The sequence below is a fragment of the Cottoperca gobio genome, chromosome 15 (assembly GCF_900634415.1).
Source record: "Cottoperca gobio chromosome 15, fCotGob3.1, whole genome shotgun sequence".
Lineage (NCBI taxonomy): Eukaryota > Metazoa > Chordata > Actinopteri > Perciformes > Bovichtidae > Cottoperca > Cottoperca gobio.
Genome location: NC_041369.1, coordinates 3,027,324 through 3,044,526, shown reverse-complemented (window position 1 = coordinate 3,044,526; position 17,203 = coordinate 3,027,324). Strand labels below are relative to the sequence as shown.

General features: G+C 42.5%; 1 protein-coding gene across 1 annotated transcript in view; it reads right to left on the bottom strand.

The window, feature by feature from the left end:
• Window positions 1–2,014: 2,014 nt before the first annotated feature.
• LOC115020451 (coiled-coil domain-containing protein 85A-like) overlaps window positions 2,015–17,203 on the bottom strand; it is a 34,564-nt gene continuing 19,375 nt past the window's right edge. The window contains 2 exon segments of the mRNA XM_029450499.1: window positions 2,015–2,394; window positions 4,296–4,353. Of these exon segments, the coding sequence (XP_029306359.1) occupies window positions 2,379–2,394; window positions 4,296–4,353 (74 nt within the window). The 3' untranslated portion in view covers window positions 2,015–2,378.

The following is a 17,203-nucleotide window of genomic DNA, read 5'->3' as shown; positions in this document are numbered from 1 at the left end:
CGATAGTGGCACAAATTGCAATTAGTATTTTTTTCCTCAAATAATTCAGCAAATGTTCAGTCTACTGATTTAATATATTATCAGAAAAGAACTATGAATACAAAATACAGTATGATTTTCATTTTAGTTTTGGAAAATAGTGTTAAAAGTGTTGTTGATTATCCACCGTACAGCGCACAACATCCTTTCCTGTCCTCTGGCTTCTACACCTGCACATCTCTGCATGCTGTGATAAAATGTTGCACACACACACACACACACACACACACACACACACACACACACACACACAGAGCACGATATACTGTATATGACTGAACGCTGACACGAGGTTTAGGATACTCTAACACTGTCGGTATAGGAACAGACCTTGACACAAAAGCTGAATGGAGAGCAGAACATTAGCAAACTATTTCTTCTTCCATAAACAACAATATATTTAAATTCCCCCCCCCCCCCCCCCCCCCCCACACACACACACACACACACACACACACACATCCCTGTGCCTTCTCTCTGTAACCCTTAATGTGACAGCGCCCTGGGTAAATGCATCATAACTACACAGGGACTACATTTCTCACAGAAGTTAAGTATACTTCCCAATATGGCAACTGGAACTTGTTTGCTTCTGTTAGCTCATTCTCATCACATGGAGGTAAATGCTAGCTGTGCTGGTAACTGTCATTTGAAACAGACTATACGCTGAAAGAAAGAAATAGTTTGATGGAGCTCTTTAAAGTATAATTTGTCTTAATTACAATCTGGCTTTTAGTGTATCATCATTTATGTCAGTAACAATAACTCTATTCTCAAGAGGGCTGCAATTAACAATATTATATAATAATCTTCATCGTTGTTTATTCAAGGTTTAGTCCAAGGTGATGTATTTTAGTTATTTGCTGAGATCTGGGAATGCAGTGACATGGCTAAACAGTCTGATGTGAAAAGAAAGACAATTTTAAAGGAACCCCTGGGTTAACCGAAGCTACATCCTCCACAGTTTATCATATTTAAGATGTTTTTTTATTCTGTGGGAATACTTGTGTCATGCTAAACCATGAGCAACTATGACCATTACATTTGTCTGGCACAGCAATTTGATTTTGTATGGAGGGTGTGCACAAGTTGCACAAAGACCCTGTGTTCTGCATCTGCATTTATTATCCTTGATATGCTAACTAAGTGTTAAATATGTCCATATTTTGTGAGGCCATTTTTTAAGTTAGTAGAAGTAAGAATCTGTCATCTTAGACAGCTCTGATACTGCTGTGAGAGTGCTCAGATATCTGTAATGAGGCTGATATATCTTAGATACAAGTAGAGCTGCAACAACAATCATTTTCATTATCAATAATTATTTCTCAAGTACTCATTTTGTCTGTAGAATCTCAAATCATGGTCAGAAAGCCTGCACAATTTCAACTAGTCGACTAATTGTTGAAGATGAAATTAAGAAAAGCAACGTAGGAGTCAAACTAAACTCTAAACCACCAGAGATTTAAAAGCTGCAAACGTACAGCGAGCTGAACACTGCACGGTTCTCTTCAGTCACGAGCACAGACACAGGTTCAGCAGCTGGAGACCATCATGGGTTGGCTCCGGTCAGCCCTGCTGCCAACTGTGGGTCAATGCAGTGTTACCCTTTAATGGGAGAAACGCTACTACTGTAATGTGTGGACGTAGTTTTCATGTGCAGTCAGGGACTACTATAAATGAAAGTGGCTTGTCTATGAACGGCCTGATTGTCGGACCTCTTGTGTTTCTTGCCATGTTGGCATGTTTCTGTGTTCCCACGTCTCAGCAAGAGTTGTATTAAAACAGATTTATCTTTTAAATAACTCAGAAAACTCCTCTTTTAGTTAAAATGACACAGTAACTTATTTTGTGCTTTGATTCCAGGGTCCACAATGACTGTATGAAAGCAGTTACCATCATCACATGTTGGGTCAGGTTTTAAAATAACCACTGGTGTTGTGATTATGAAGAGAAGGGGGCTGTAACCTCCAGTGTAACGGTTCTTTCATCCAGGCGGTCTTTCCAAAGAGGTAGGACTATTTTGTTGGCAACACAAAGATTCTCAGCTGTCTTATTTATTTTGCTCTCTTCATTTTGAGCCTCTGCCCGTCCGAACGATGACATTCAGTCTTTACTGGTGGTCCACGGGATATGCATAGCAGCAGCAGAAAGGGCAGAGAGAGAGTTCCTAGTGTTTCACTCGTCTGCTCCCGAGCCCTCACGGCTTGATTTTGAATTTGACGATCATTTCTCCATCTATACCTCAATCCACTCGTGCTCCATCTTTCTAACAACCCTCTTCTTCTCTCTCTGGGGTGTGTGTTTTTCACAGCAGCATCTGATGAAGAGGCATGTCATGGTCAGGAGGCGTCAAAGCTGAAAGACAAGAAGGATAATGCGCCATCACTGCGTGTGTGTGTGTGTGTGTGTGTGTGTGTGTGTGTGTGTGTGTGTGTGAGTGTGTGTTTATATGAGTGTGAGTGGAGCCTGTGGTCAGCAGAATGCAGGGATCTTTCCTCTCCAGGTAAAGATGGAGGCTGATTTATTCAGCCATTAAGAACTGCTTCAACATTAAATATTAACCCAGCGCCATCACTCACCCTGCGGCCAAAGTATTAAAACAGGGGTCACATCAGGGTGACCTCTCATGCACTCACACACACACACACACACAGCTTTTTCTATACTACATACTACGTAAAGATTTTGTAATTTTATTTTTTGTTATTTATTTATGAATATTTAATATAATAGAGGAATTTTAAGGGCTTTAAGGGGGATTCTGATATTTTCAAAGTCAATGTTCTTATTCCCGTGACTCCACTAGAATTATATGTCTGCCACAGTATTACAGCTGCAGTTGGTTACTTTAATAAAAATATTTTTTGTCACATTTGCTGAACACTGTCCCTATATCCTGACAGTACTGCCTGAGATCTGTCTCAGGCAGTACTGTCAGGATTTAATATGATATAATCATGTTCCTCTCCTCGTGCTCCTCATGGCATTTGCAAGAAACAACCAATCAGAGGCGAGGAGTCTCTAACGCAGTGTCAGTCACTGCTCGTCAACTCTGATCAAACTGTCAAACCAGGCAGCGGCTGATCAAATATGAATCATATTCTGTTACTGCATTGTTCATTTATCATAATCAACATATTTTAATGTACTGTTTAGCTGCAAAATGAGAAAGTGTGTGAAAACATTCTAGCCAAACTAGAAATAGGCAACGTAGTAACAGAATATGATTCATATTTGATCAGCGCTGGCTGGTTGGACAGTTTGATCAGAGTTGACGAGCAGTGATCGTCACGGCGTTAGAGACTCCTCGCCTCGGCTTGTTTTTCTTCTTTTGTGCGCGGTGGAATCTTTGGAATTTCATTAGGAGCACTGGGAGGAGGCAGAGGTACTTTATCTCACAGATTATCTGTTTTATGCATTACTGTCAGGATATAGTGACAGTTTGAGCAGTTTTAAATGACAACATTTTATTTTTATTAAAGTCACAAACTGAAGCTTTAAAGACCATTCAAGTCTAAAGAGTAACATGAATGAAATACAATGGATTAGAAATATATAGGCTATAACAGTTAAGTGGATATCAAAAAAGTGAAACATGGTCATGCCGTATATTAGTCACAAGTTAACACTAGAACCGCTGAGGGGATCATTTGTACCCCTCGTAGAAAGAGCTGTGTAGTGTAGCGCTCAATTTAGTAGACTGCCATATCACGAGCTGGAGTTGGGAGAGATGGATGATCCAGACTCAGGTTCTGGTGACAGCAGAGGGACCACACACACCCCCTCACATCACACAGCAGACCTCCAAACACATCCTTCTAGTCACACCTATCCCAAAGCAGTTCCTATGCTTACCACCTTACTGAACTAGCTAAACTGAATATAAATATTTATATTCTTTATGCTCATTCATTACTGCGTGCTGCACGAGACTGGCAGGGATGGAACTGTGTGGAGTAAATTATTTAAATGTGTTAATTATTCTGTTGTGTGTTTGTTTGTTGTCGCCCACAGTTTATTAAATAATTTAAAATGTATATGAACTTTCTATCTATAATGAAATGAACTGAAACTCATCTAAAATGAATGAAGGCAATAAACAGATTTTTTTTAATAGTCATTTTGTTAAGTCTTACTTATTATTGAAAGAAACAGATGAAAATTAACAACTTATGTGTATAAATTACATTTCTGCAAGTGCTGATGCTGCTGTGGCAGGGGGTAAACATTATGATTAGTGTGTGCATGTGACTCACCTGTCCCAAAGATTTACACTCCTACAGGAGTTGGTGCAGCAACCAGCAGATATCAGAGCTGCAAAAGAAATCATGAGAAATAATAAAAAATCAGATAAATCATTGTCAACATCTGCTCAGTGTTTGTGTCATTTACATCATTTAAGCCAATTTGCTGCTCTTATTCCACACACACACACACACACACACACACACACACACACACACACACACACACACACACACACACACACACACACACACACATACACTACATACACTGTGTGTAAGGTGTATCTCCTCACAGACTGTATGACACAGACATTTTCTCTTTCTGTCGATCCACTTTGATTCCCGTCACGGATGGGCAGCCACTGGCAGCATTTCCTGTTACCCATCATCCTCTGCTGTCCTTTCTTTTTGTGACAGTCGCTGTAGATGTGTCAGTCTGTCTGAATCCGTTCTGGCTGCGAAAGCGTCTTTTTAAAAATCGTATGCATTTATGTAAGAGAGGAGCCTCAAAGTCAGACCTTGTTAGGCTACTCTATGCAATGATGATTATGAAAATTAACTGTCAACAAATGTACGTCTACGATGTTGACTTTGACGTATGGATATTGGTTTTTCTTTCCTTTCTGCCGTTTTGACCCTTTTTGTATGTCACACTTGCTGAATAATGAAGCAGTTGGTAACGATCAAGCCATGCCAAATATTGTCACCGTCTACCACACACATAATTACAGTGATTAGAGGGAAAAGAAGATGTAATCTAAATTGGTGGTGAATTGTGTTGTTTCACTGCAGCTCTTTTTGTTGTAGGAACAGAAGGAGAGTGTTTGAGACAAAGATGTCAGCTCGGTTTGATGAGGCAAAAAGAAAATCTCTCATTATCTGGCAAATAAACTTTACACTTCACACACTCACTGTCAATGTGCTGAAGATGCATATGTATGAGGTTTACTCAGATTGGATAACATTGTGATGTTGATGCCGTTGCTTCAGTATTATACTCTGGACTGTATTAATAAACCTGCAACAGTGCTGGTTCTGAAACATGTATTCACACAGATGGGATGTCATGAGTTACAGTAGATCACTGCTGGTTGCAACTTCTAGAGAACAACCACACTTTTTTTTAGCACTTTAATGACAAAACTCTTTCTCCGAAAAACGATGTTAATATACAAGAAAGTTGTAACAGCAGTTTTTTTAATCAACTTAAAGAAAAATGTTTAATGTATATGCAAAATGTTCAGTCACATCATTATTTGTGTCCTTTATATAATCTGCTACAGCATAGGTCTTCACCAGGGGGTCCACGACCCCCAGGGGGTCCGCGAAGGTACTGCAAAATAGTTTGTAAATAAAGCAATTAAAAAAATTCCCGTCTTTTTTTTTTTTTTTTTTCTTTGACATTCACATTCCCTCCTCCGCTGTACTTCGCGAAGGGCAGCGACACACACATACAGTCAGAGACAGAGTGGAGGAAAGGAGAGGGGTGAACTAAAATAAATTCCGCCACGCACCCCCCCCCCCATCACACAGACCTCCTCAAGCCTCTTGAGTACAATATATACAGTAGGGGGTCCCTGCACCACGCTACACCAGTTTGGGGGTCCTTGGCCCGAAAGACATTGAAGACCCCTGTGCTACAGTAACTAGAAGTTATCCCTGCTCGTGTAAGTTCTACAAGAATCAGCCAGCACACAACAAACCTTTGCCACAAGTATTAAAGAGAATATATTTTTGTTTTCTTTGTGAACGAAGCTAAAGTAGTGTGTTAGCGAGGTATGTTGAGCCTTAAGTCAGAGTTGTCACATCACAAAGGTGGCTCTCTTTTAACCTGGCTAGATCGCCATGGCAACTCATGCTGCACACCTAATGTGGTCCGGAACAGGTTAAGAGTTTCTGCTGCACAAACCTTTCCTGACTAATCAGCTGTTTTGGAAATAGCATCAACATTCTTGCTTATTCCTGTGGACCTCTGTGATAGAACTGTAAGAGGTTCTATTGAGAGAGAGAGAGTTATTAGAGGCTTTTCATAATTCATATTCTCTATGGGCGATACAAATTCACAGCTGAGGGAATACGTTGTACATACAAAGTTGTTGAGCTGTACCTGAGTAATGCCATTGAACGAAGCAACACACACTTCATCACGTTGTAGGTATTTTGCTGAAGGAATTTACATGCATTTAATTGGTGATGCAGAAAATCCGAGAACATTTTCATATTTTATTTGTAAGGTTGTTCTTGCTCTCACTGAACTGAATATATTTGCAGTGTTCCCTGGCTATAGAATAAGCCTTCTATAAAACCGCAGGTAGCATACATTAATAGATCACTATATTATTAATCAGTATAACATTTACTTGCATATGAAATGCGGTATTCATACCATAACATAACCTTTAGATTATGTTTTTATGCCTGGTCCTGATTTGCTCATGACCGTTTTACACTGCTGGTATTGCAGCTAATAGAACACTGATTAGAACATGTATTAGTCTTTTAGTCAGACCAAACCCAACGTGGCAGTGTGTACCAGTGAGAAGGGGAGATTCTGTTAACACACACTGCTGAGACATAACAACACTTTCCATCAGTTACCACAGTGAAACTAGAGGCCTGCTGTACGTGTTTTACAAATCCAAGTGAGCATGTGGCAGAGCAGCTGTGGGGAGGAAGAGGAGCTGACCACTGACTGTGGTCATTTATCAACCCTCAAACACAGCTTAACCAGTGTGTGTGTGTGTGTGTGTGTGTGTGTGTGTGTGTGTGTGTGTGTGTGTGCGTGTGTGCGTGTGCGTGTGCGTGTGTGCGTGTGTGTGTGTGTGCGTGTAAGTAATGAATATTCTAATTACAGAGGAAACAAACACTGATAGTTCTTTGGATCAACCTGTGTTACTCCACCTCTCTCTCTCTCTCCCCTCTCTCTCTCTCTCTCTCTCTCTCTCTCTCTCTCTCTCTCTCTCTCTCTCTGTTCATACATTCATACTGCCCTCTTTCTCGTGTTGACCTGTTTAAGGCTTCTGGTTGTGTCTCAGTGGTCCAGGCTGTCAGAGACACACACACACACACACACACACACATGAACACACACACATGCCTCTGGGTTGGTTCACAGCTGTGTGCTCTGCCTCGCTTCAATGCACCTCACTGTGTGTGTCAGAGAGAGGGATGGACGGAAGAAGGAAGGGATGGAGGAAGAGAAGAGCGTGTGTCAGAGAGAAAGAGAGAGCAGGCTAGTGTGTATGTACACGTGTGTATGTACATGTGTGTGTATGTACACGTGTGTGCATGTACAAGTGTGTGTATGTACACATGTGAGTGTGTTAGTTTTCCAGAATTTGTTTCTGCAATTATAATAATTTTTTTATGTTGAGGAAAAACAGAATAGAGAGATAACAGAAACTGAGGATCCATTTGAAGGAGAGAACTGGCCGTCTGTCCACCATCAAAGGGCAGACACCCTCACACACACACAGACACATACACACACACACACACACACACACACACACACACACACACACACACACACACACACACAAACACAATAGGTGGTCGAGGGACAGAGTGGTGTCTTTTTCAGAATTCAAACAAAGTCTAATTTCTGTGGTGCACAATCATCACAACCACCCACTCTGCTAAACACGCACACGCACCCACACCCACCCACACACACACACACACACACACACACACACACACACACACACACACAGAAGGTGAATATTCTGCATCTATTTGAATACATAACACATAACGCCGGCTTGGAGCGGACACCTGGACAATTGTAGTGTTTATGTGTACATCTTCTACAAAGGGGTTAATAAGTGTGGTTATGTGTGTGGACATGGTGTGTTGGTCAGTGTAGTAGCTCCATTGTTATGCAACATGTTCCTGTGTTGAAATAAAAGGGGAAAAAAGGCTTCAAAGCTGACTGGAGATGAATTGCCAGGGAAGCAGCTGTTGGCCTAGTTAGCAGGCCTGTCCTGAACACAGGACCTCTGATCACATACACGCAGCCTCAAAATACACAAGCTCACGCCCGCTCACAGAGCCTGCACTTGAACACACCCACACAAACTGCCAGTTTCAGGCCAACTGCTGCAAACCGTTGTTGACCTCCCCGACCGTCTCACCATTGTGTGTGTTATTACGCATACTGTAATAACATAATTGTGTTTGTGCTTCCATTTGTTCATCTGGGGTGTGTGTGTGTGTCTGATTTCACTGTACTGTAGCATCCCATAATCCACAAGGCCCTTAGGTCAACACTTAAAATTAATATTCCAAGGCTCCGCCACCTTCCTGTCCCACTTCCTCGTAAAAAAATAGGTCCCACATTACATGTCACATACAGTAAACCTACAGAAGGCAAGAACTTTAAATTCTACTAGCTACATGTCCCATCACCTGATGTGATTTATGGGTAACGTAGTCCTTGGATAGCCATTTAGCTTATAATACTTTAGCAACTATTCCAAATTAATAGAATAGTTCACCACTTTGGGAAATATTGGATTCAATTAGCCTAGCTTAGCATTACGACTTGAAGCAGGGGGAAACTAGCTTAGCTCTTTCTAAAGTGAAACAATCTGTCTACAAACACGTCTAAAACTCAATAATCTGATTACTTAAATAATCTCTCTCTCTCTATCTCTCTCTATCTCTCTCTTTTCCTCTCTCTGTCTCTCTCTCTCTGTCTCTCTCTATCTCTCTCTCTTCCTCTCTCTGTCTCTCTCTCTGTCTCTCTCTCTGTCTCTCTCTCTCTCTCTCTCTCTCTCTCTCTCTCTCTCTCGGTGCATGCTGGGAGTTTGGTTGTGTGAGTGAGACGCTGAGCAGGTGCTAATTCGATACTTTCTTTTTCTTACTTTATTTAATAATGGGTTTTGATTTAACTTAGTTCATTGGTGACAGTTTGATTTAGTTTACTTTTTGGTGCGTTTGGGTGGATAGTCGGGGTGCTCTTGGGTGTTTTTCTCCTGCCGGTGTTCTGCCGGCCGGCGTCTGACGTCATGGCAAATGGAGACTATACCAAGCTAACGAGGAAGCACGGGATCAAAATATCAGCCGGCTTCCCGTGTAGCGTTGAGGAGATCGGGTTAGCTGTGGGAGACAAGGTCGGACATGGCAGTGTGAAGTCTCTGGCGCGGATGAACGGGGCAGTTGTCATCTTCCTGGACCAGGTGGAGCGGGTGCACCGCGTCATCGAGACAGGTATTACGGTGAGCGGAGTGTTTGTGCAGGTGATGCCACTCACTCTGCCCGCAACCAAAGTGGTAATATCTAATGTCCCTCCGTTCATAACCGATGAGTTTCTCAGCAGAGAACTATCCAGACACGGGAAAGTTGTTTCCCCGGTAAAAAAGATTCTGTCTGGATGTAAATCTCAGTTGCTGAAGCACGTAGTGTCTCACCGAAGACAGCTGTACATGATACTGAATAACCGAGATGCGGAGCTCAACCTCCGCTTCCACGTTAAGGTAGATGATTATGAATACGTGTTATTTGCAACTTCATCGGTTATGAAATGTTTTGGTTGCGGGGAGGAGGGACACACCGCGAGAGCCTGTCCGAAGCGCGGGGGTCCAGTTCCGCCTGATCCTGGAGGAGCGGCTGCCGCTCCCCCGGCGGGGGGCTCTTCGCCGGGAGAGGCCGCGGCTTCGGAGGAGGGCTCTCCGCTGGGGCGGCCGGTGGCCGCTCCACGCGCCGCGCCAGGACGCGCAGCTGCTGTGTCCAGCTTTGTACACGGGATAAGTGGTGTTAATTCACTTGGTGTGGTGGAAAAAAATGGGAAAAAAAAACAGGGAGAGGAAGTGCAGGGGGTGTCAGGTGGTATGGGAGGAGAAGAGGTAGAGGAGATAGGTGGTGTAGAGGAGATGGGTGGTGTGGAAGAGGTAGGTGGTACAGAGGAGGTTGGAGAGATGAGAGTAGAAGATTTAAAGGAGGTAAGTGAGGTAGCAAAAGAGGGGGGGGGTGCAGAGGAGGTGAGTGAAGTAGGAGTAGAAGAGGTAAAGGAGGCAAGTGAGGCAGAGGAGGTGAGTGAGGTAAGGGCAGAAGAGGAAAAGGAAGCGAGCGATGTAGTTGAGGAAATGGGTGGTGTAGAAGGAGAGAGGACAGAAAAAATACAGATTCCGTGGAGTGAGCAGGTAGAAGAGGCAGAGATGGAGGAGGTTAAAAAAACAAAACCTGCCACAAAACGGAAAAAGACAAGTCAGAGTGCATCCAGTGATGCCAAGAATAGTAAAGTCGGGGAGGAAGGACAGACAGGCAGGAAGCAGGGACAGGCAGAAGACAGTGCTAGTGAAGAGGAGTGTGTGTCAGACAGCAGCGACAGCCCTGGTTTTACTCTGAGCAACAGCCAGAAAACAAAAATGTACTCAGTTGAAATGTTGAAAGTTTTTCTCCAACAAACAAAAAACCAACACGGAGTAAAAGTGGAGGATTACTTCCCGGATTTACTCGTTTTTATTAGCTCAAGCAGGTTTCATATGAGCCAAAAAGAGTCTGGCCTCATTGAGCAGGAGGTGTATAGATTAAAAAAACTTGTGCTTAAAGTAAAAAAACAAATAAATAGTGATGATGGGGGTCTTAATTAATTTATTTGTTTTTATTTTTTCTTATTTTAACATCTCAGCCATGGATACTTTCAAAGTGGGTGTTTTAAATGTGAACGGAGCCAGAGTTTTTAAAAAAAGGACACAAATTTATGAAACTGCAAAATTAAAACACATTGATGTCTTATTTTTACAGGAGACGCACAGCGACGGCTCTAACGAGATAGACTGGAGGAGGGAGTGGGAAGGGGAAGTCATTTTAAGCCACAACACATCTCTTAGTGGAGGAGTGGGCTTCCTCTTCTCCAAATCTTTTACTCCAGTCTCACTGGAGGTCGAGCATTTTATCGAGGGGAGGTTGCTTTTAGTAAAAGCCCGGTTTGACCTTTTTAATGCTGTTTTTATAAATGTGTATGCCCCAACAATCGGTGCAGAGCGGAAGTTGTTTTTACAAAAAATTAATGATGTTTTAAATAGCTGTGCCTCGGAGGATTTTTTATTCTTGGGGGGGGATTTTAACTGTACAGAAAATGCTTTTTTAGATCGAAACCACGCAGAGCCGCATCCAGCGTCCCAGCATGTTCTGAGGCAGCTGGTCCACTCTCATGGTCTGGTGGATGTATGGAGGAGGATGAACGCAGAGGCTAAACAATACACATGGTCCCATTGCAGAGGAAGTAGGATTTCCTCTGCCAGGTTAGATCGTATTTATTGTTTTAAACATCATTTTAACATTTTTAAAATGTGTAATATTATACTTGTTGGTTTTACAGATCACTCTTTGCTTTTATGTAATGTTTTTATTAGAAATGTGTTGCCAAGAAGCGCATACTGGCACTTTAACTCAGTTTTAACATTTGATAAAAATTTAGAGAAGCTTTTATTTATTTCTGGAGTGTTTTTAGGCAGAGGAAGAGTGATTTTAACAGTCTTAGGCAGTGGTGGGACCATGGTAAGACTGAAATTAAAATGCTTTGTCAGCAGCACACCCTCAATGTCACACATGACATCACCAGATCTATGAAAGACCTGGAGGGTGATATAGTGGAACTAGAACAAATAAGTGAGTCCACAGGAGATCGAGGATATATTGAAATCCTCAAAGTAAAAAAAATGGCATTAGCCGACCTGCTAGACGTTAAAGTCCAGGGCGCACTGGTCCGGTCCCGGTTCCAAAACGCCACGGAAATGGATGCTCCATCCAGTTTCTTCTTCGGCCTGGAGAAGAAGAACGGACAGAAGAGGGTAATCCACTCACTGCTCTCAGTCACAGGGCAAGAGATAACGGAACCAAGCCAGATCAGAACACGAGCTGTGAGTTTTTATTCCTCCCTATACTCGAGTGAGTACGAGGGGGAGGAAACGTTTTTAGAGGGGTTTTTAGGGGGACTACCTCAGGTAGCAGAGCAAACCAACTCACAGCTGGAGGGGCCGTTGACCACACGGGAGCTACAGGCTGCTCTGCAAAAAATGCAAGGACGGCGGGCTCCCGGCATCGACGGCCTCACTGTTGAGTTTTTTAAAGCATATTGGGACATTTTAGCAACAGATCTTTTAGATGTTTTTAACGAGAGTCTGGCCTCTGGTTCCATGCCGATGTCCTGCCGCAGGGCCGTGATAACGCTCCTGCCCAAGAAAGGAAACCTGCAGGACATCGGAAACTGGCGCCCTGTGTCTTTGCTGTGTGTGGATTACAAGCTTCTGTCCAAGGCTCTGGCCACCAGGCTGGGGGGGGCTATGGAGCAGGTCATCCACCGGGACCAGACCTACTGTGTGCCCGGCAGGTCCATGGTAGACAATGTCTACCTAATTCGAGATGTTTTGGAGGTCTCCAGCTCATTGGGCTTTGATACTGGTCTGATTTCTCTAGACCAGGAAAAGGCTTTTGACCGCGTTGAACACAACTTCCTCTGGAAAGTAATGGAGAAATTTGGGTTCAGCGCTGGTTTCATAGGCAAGATCAAGGTGTTGTACAGTGAAGTTGAGAGTGTGCTGAAGTTTAATGGTACTCTGTGTGCTCCTTTTAGAGTGTGTAGAGGGGTCCGGCAGGGCTGTGCTCTGTCGGGGATGCTCTATGCGCTCTCCCTGGAACCTCTCCTCTGCAAAATACGCTCCAACCTACAAGGTCTGGTTTTACCTGGTTTTAATAGCAGATTTGTTTTATCCGCATACGCAGATGATATTATTGTTTTTATTAAAAGCCAGAGAGATGCGGACATTTTAACAGATATAGTAGATAGTTTTAGTGTAACATCGGCGGCGAAGGTAAATTGGAAGAAAAGTGAGGCCCTCGCTGTCGGGGAGTGGCGTGGCGGTCTCCCAGTTCTTCCCCAGAGCCTCACCTGGAGAACTGATGGCCTGAAATATCTCGGCGTGTTTTTAGGAAAAGAAATTATTGTCCAGAAGAACTGGGAGAACGTCACAGAAAAGATTCAGGGAAAGCTTTCCAAGTGGAAGTGGCTGCTCCCTCAGATGTCTTTTAAAGGTAGGGTTTTAGTTTTAAACAACCTTGTAGCATCCCAATTGTGGCACCGTCTGACCTGTGTAGACCCTCCCTCTGACCTTTTAGCAAACATGCAGAAAGAAATGGTAGATTTTTTTTGGGATGGTCTACACTGGGTGCCACAGGGGGTGCTGTTTTTATCCAGAGAGGAGGGGGGACAGGGCCTTGTCCACCTGGCCAGCCGAACAGCCACTTTTAGACTTCAGTTTGTACAAAAATATCTTACCGGCCCGGCTGATTTGGTGTGGAGAGATGTGACCAGCTGCATTCTCAGACGTGTAAATAACCTGGGGCTGGATGCTGCTCTGTTTTTAACTGATTCTAATTTTTTAAAGTTAAATGGGCTGCCTCCATTTTATCAGGGTGTTTTTAAGTCTTGGGCCCTTTTTAATCAAAAAAGGTGTCCAATGTCGGACTCTCTGCACTGGTTGTTGAAGGAGCCTTTGATTTACAGAGCCAGGCTGGACGTCAGCAGCAGCAGCACACTCAGCCTGATGGTGGCGCTCTGCAGGTCCAGAACCCTGTGCCTGCAGCAACTGGTGGATGCAGTGGGGCCGGCGCTGAGTGATGCCCGAGCCCTGGGCTTGCTGCTGGGTCTGACCTCCATTCGAGTGGCTGAGAGGATTCTGGAGCTGTGGAGCCAGAGGCTATCGGGGAAGAAAAAGAGGATAATAAAAGACTACAGTGACGGGAAGGCTTCTCCAGACCCAGCAGACCCTTTTCCAGAGATCAACCTGAGCCCAGGGCTGGGAGAACTGACCGGTCCCCTGCTCAAGGTCATTAACCCGGCAGGACTGACGCTGCACAGAGCCGACAAAAAGACTCTATATATGAACTGTGTCAAAAGCATCCACAAGAAAGGCCTGTGCAGCAGACCCTCCACTGTGTGGAGCAACAGACTGGGTTCAGGAAGTGGACCAAGCCCACAGTGGGGGTCTTTTTACAAACCTCCCCTCAAAAAGCGGACAGCCGACCTCCAGTGGAGGATTTTACATGGTGCCGTCGCTTGTAACGCTTTTATCGCCGTTATTAATCCCGCTGTTTTTAACAAATGCCCTTTCTGCAACTTACGTGAGACTGTATTCCATGTTTTTACAGAGTGTAAGAGACTCACAGAGTTTTTCTCTCTTTTAACATTGGTTTTTAGTCTTTTTAACGTAGTTTTTACCGAGAGTGTTTTTATCATGGGAGCTGCCTACAAAAAAGACAACAAAGAAAAGTGGCAGCTCCTAAATTTCCTCTCGGGAGAGGCAAAAATGGCGATATATATAAGCAGGAAAAACAGAGTTGAGAACAGAGAGGGGCAGGAGGCCAAGACAGTGTGGCTCTGTAATATCAGGGCAAGACTCTGGCTCGATTTTAGGTTTCACAAACATAGCGGGGATCTCGACACTTTTAAAGAACGTTGGTGTTTTAAAAATATTATCTGCACTGTGAACAATGAATGTTTACACTTTGCACAGGTTTTTATTGGATAATTTTTATATATTTATAGAGTTGTTATTTATAAATGTATATTTTTTGATATGATAATATGATTTTTCGTTACACTTTATGAGTAAACTGTTTGTTTTAAGAATATGTAAATAAAGTGTTTTTGAAAAATCAAAAAAATCTCTTTCTCTCTCTCTCTCTCTCTCTCTCTCTTTCTCTCTCTCTCTCTCTCTCTCTCTCTCTCTCTCTCTCTCTCTCTCTCTCTCTTACTGCTATCCAGTGAGATATAACTAGAGAATAAACTACACTCACACACATACAGTTCACACACAGATGCATCTACTCTGCCTGTCACTCTGACACACACTCTGTTTGTGCCTTCTCTGAGGGGCTGCAGGACAGGGAGCAGATGCAGGTGTGTTTAACTCTTTGATGTAAAGCCAGTTACATCATGTTCCAGTATATTTATATCATGATCACACCACAAGCCAACTCATTGAAACAACATAATGTACGTACACTCTCTTCTTAAAACACTCAAACTACTTTGTAAAGTATTGAAATTACAAAGAAAATGTAAAAGACCTTCCTTAAATTAGCCAAAATCGTATCGAAAATTGTTACTACTAGCAAACGTTTACGTCCTTAATGTGGTTCTGTTCTATTATAATGTGGTGAACTGGTGACTTCCTGTTCCAGAAGGAAACCAATCATGTGATTTTCAGACTAATTGATGAGAGTCCCAACATGTTAACATCCATTAAGCCTCTGTAAACTGCAAAACCAATGCAGCTTGGCATTTTTTTCTCATCAAGCCTCATCTCTGAAAATATTGAAATTGTTGCCTGCTTCTTTAAAATGCTAACAGACGTGAACTTGTGACTCTTAGGTCTGTTAAAATGATCTATTATTAAAATGTGTGTGCCCTCAGTATGTGCCATGGATGTTAAGTGTGTGAGATGTGAGACGTCAGAGCAAGACTGAGCTGCTGATGTAAACATGCACATTGCTGGGTTTATCTGCGTTCTATAATGGCTTTGTCTACTTAGTGCTGGCGTGATGTTTGCCACCTGCTACACAGAGGGAACAAATGGTTTTTCAGCACGAATGAAAGCTGTGATTATTGAGGTTTCCCTTATTTTTCTTCTTATGTGCCACTTTGTGAGGAGAAAAGAAATTCAATTAAAAACTAATTTGTATAGACTGAATTTTCCTCTACAATTAATTTATTGTATTTCCTGGTTTATTAAATAGTTTTTTTTTTTATTGGGGTTGTGTAATTGAATGACCAAAACAATTAGCGTCTGCGTTGTTTGTTGTTAACTGAGTAAGCTAGAAGTTGACTATGTAACTTTTGAGAGATAAAATAACAGAATCTTCCTCTTATTATGAAAAGTTGAATTTATAGGAAATAAAATGCTGTGTCGCTCTGTTCGTGGTATGATGCTCATGCTGGCTAACGTTAGCTCATTTTAAATATATTGGTAAATATATTAGATCTATATTCTCTATCTGTGCTACTGTTACACCATGTTTCACATTAACCATCATTTCATACGTGTCGCTTGTGGCCACAGAGGTCACAGTTTAGCAGAAGCTACATAGTCTCACTACTACATTTCCAAGGTCAAGAAAAAACAAATAGGTGGAACAATATGTGTTAATACTCTGTTCATTTAACCTTGTGCTTCTACTGCCTTTAGGTTAATGTGACCGCATTCAGTTTAATTGTGTTACAGCTTTAAAGAAGAATCCCAACCTAGTAATGGTAAAAGGACTTCTGCTCCACCTGCTGAGCCACAGCCTCCCGGTCAGATGGTTGATGAGAAGATAAATGATTTTGGTGATTATTTTCACATGAAACCAACATTAAGAATTGTCAATACATTTTTAAAAGAAGGTGCACAGCTAAAAGTTTTAATAGTGTAAACAGCAGAGAGCTCCATTACATCCTGTAAAAGAAAAGTACTGGAAGGAGAAAACAACAGCGAGGGTTTTGGTATTCTTGGATCCAGCAGTTCAAAAGAGTTTGTTCTCAGGGTGGCACTAGTGGAAAGGTCATTGGGTCATTAAAATTCAAAGGGTTTTTTCGGGAGCTTGAATGTGCTCCGTAACTTTAATGGGCGAAAAGACGGAGAAGCTTGTTAACGCTGGGAAGCATTTATGAGCTCAGAAGATTACAGAGCAATCTGTTGATATTTCTTGTACAAGAACACAATGTTGGTGGTGGTGGAGGATGAAAGGTCAAGGTTTCCAAAACCTTTAGGAGCCATTGTACAGATACCTTATGGGGAAGTGTTAGGGTACGTGTTGTTCAGGTGGGTCTTATTTATCTTTATATGTTTATTTGAACAACATCTTAAATAAAAGAGCCACGCTTTTTATAAAGAAAAAGAAACATAGTTTATTGACAGTTATTAAGAGTG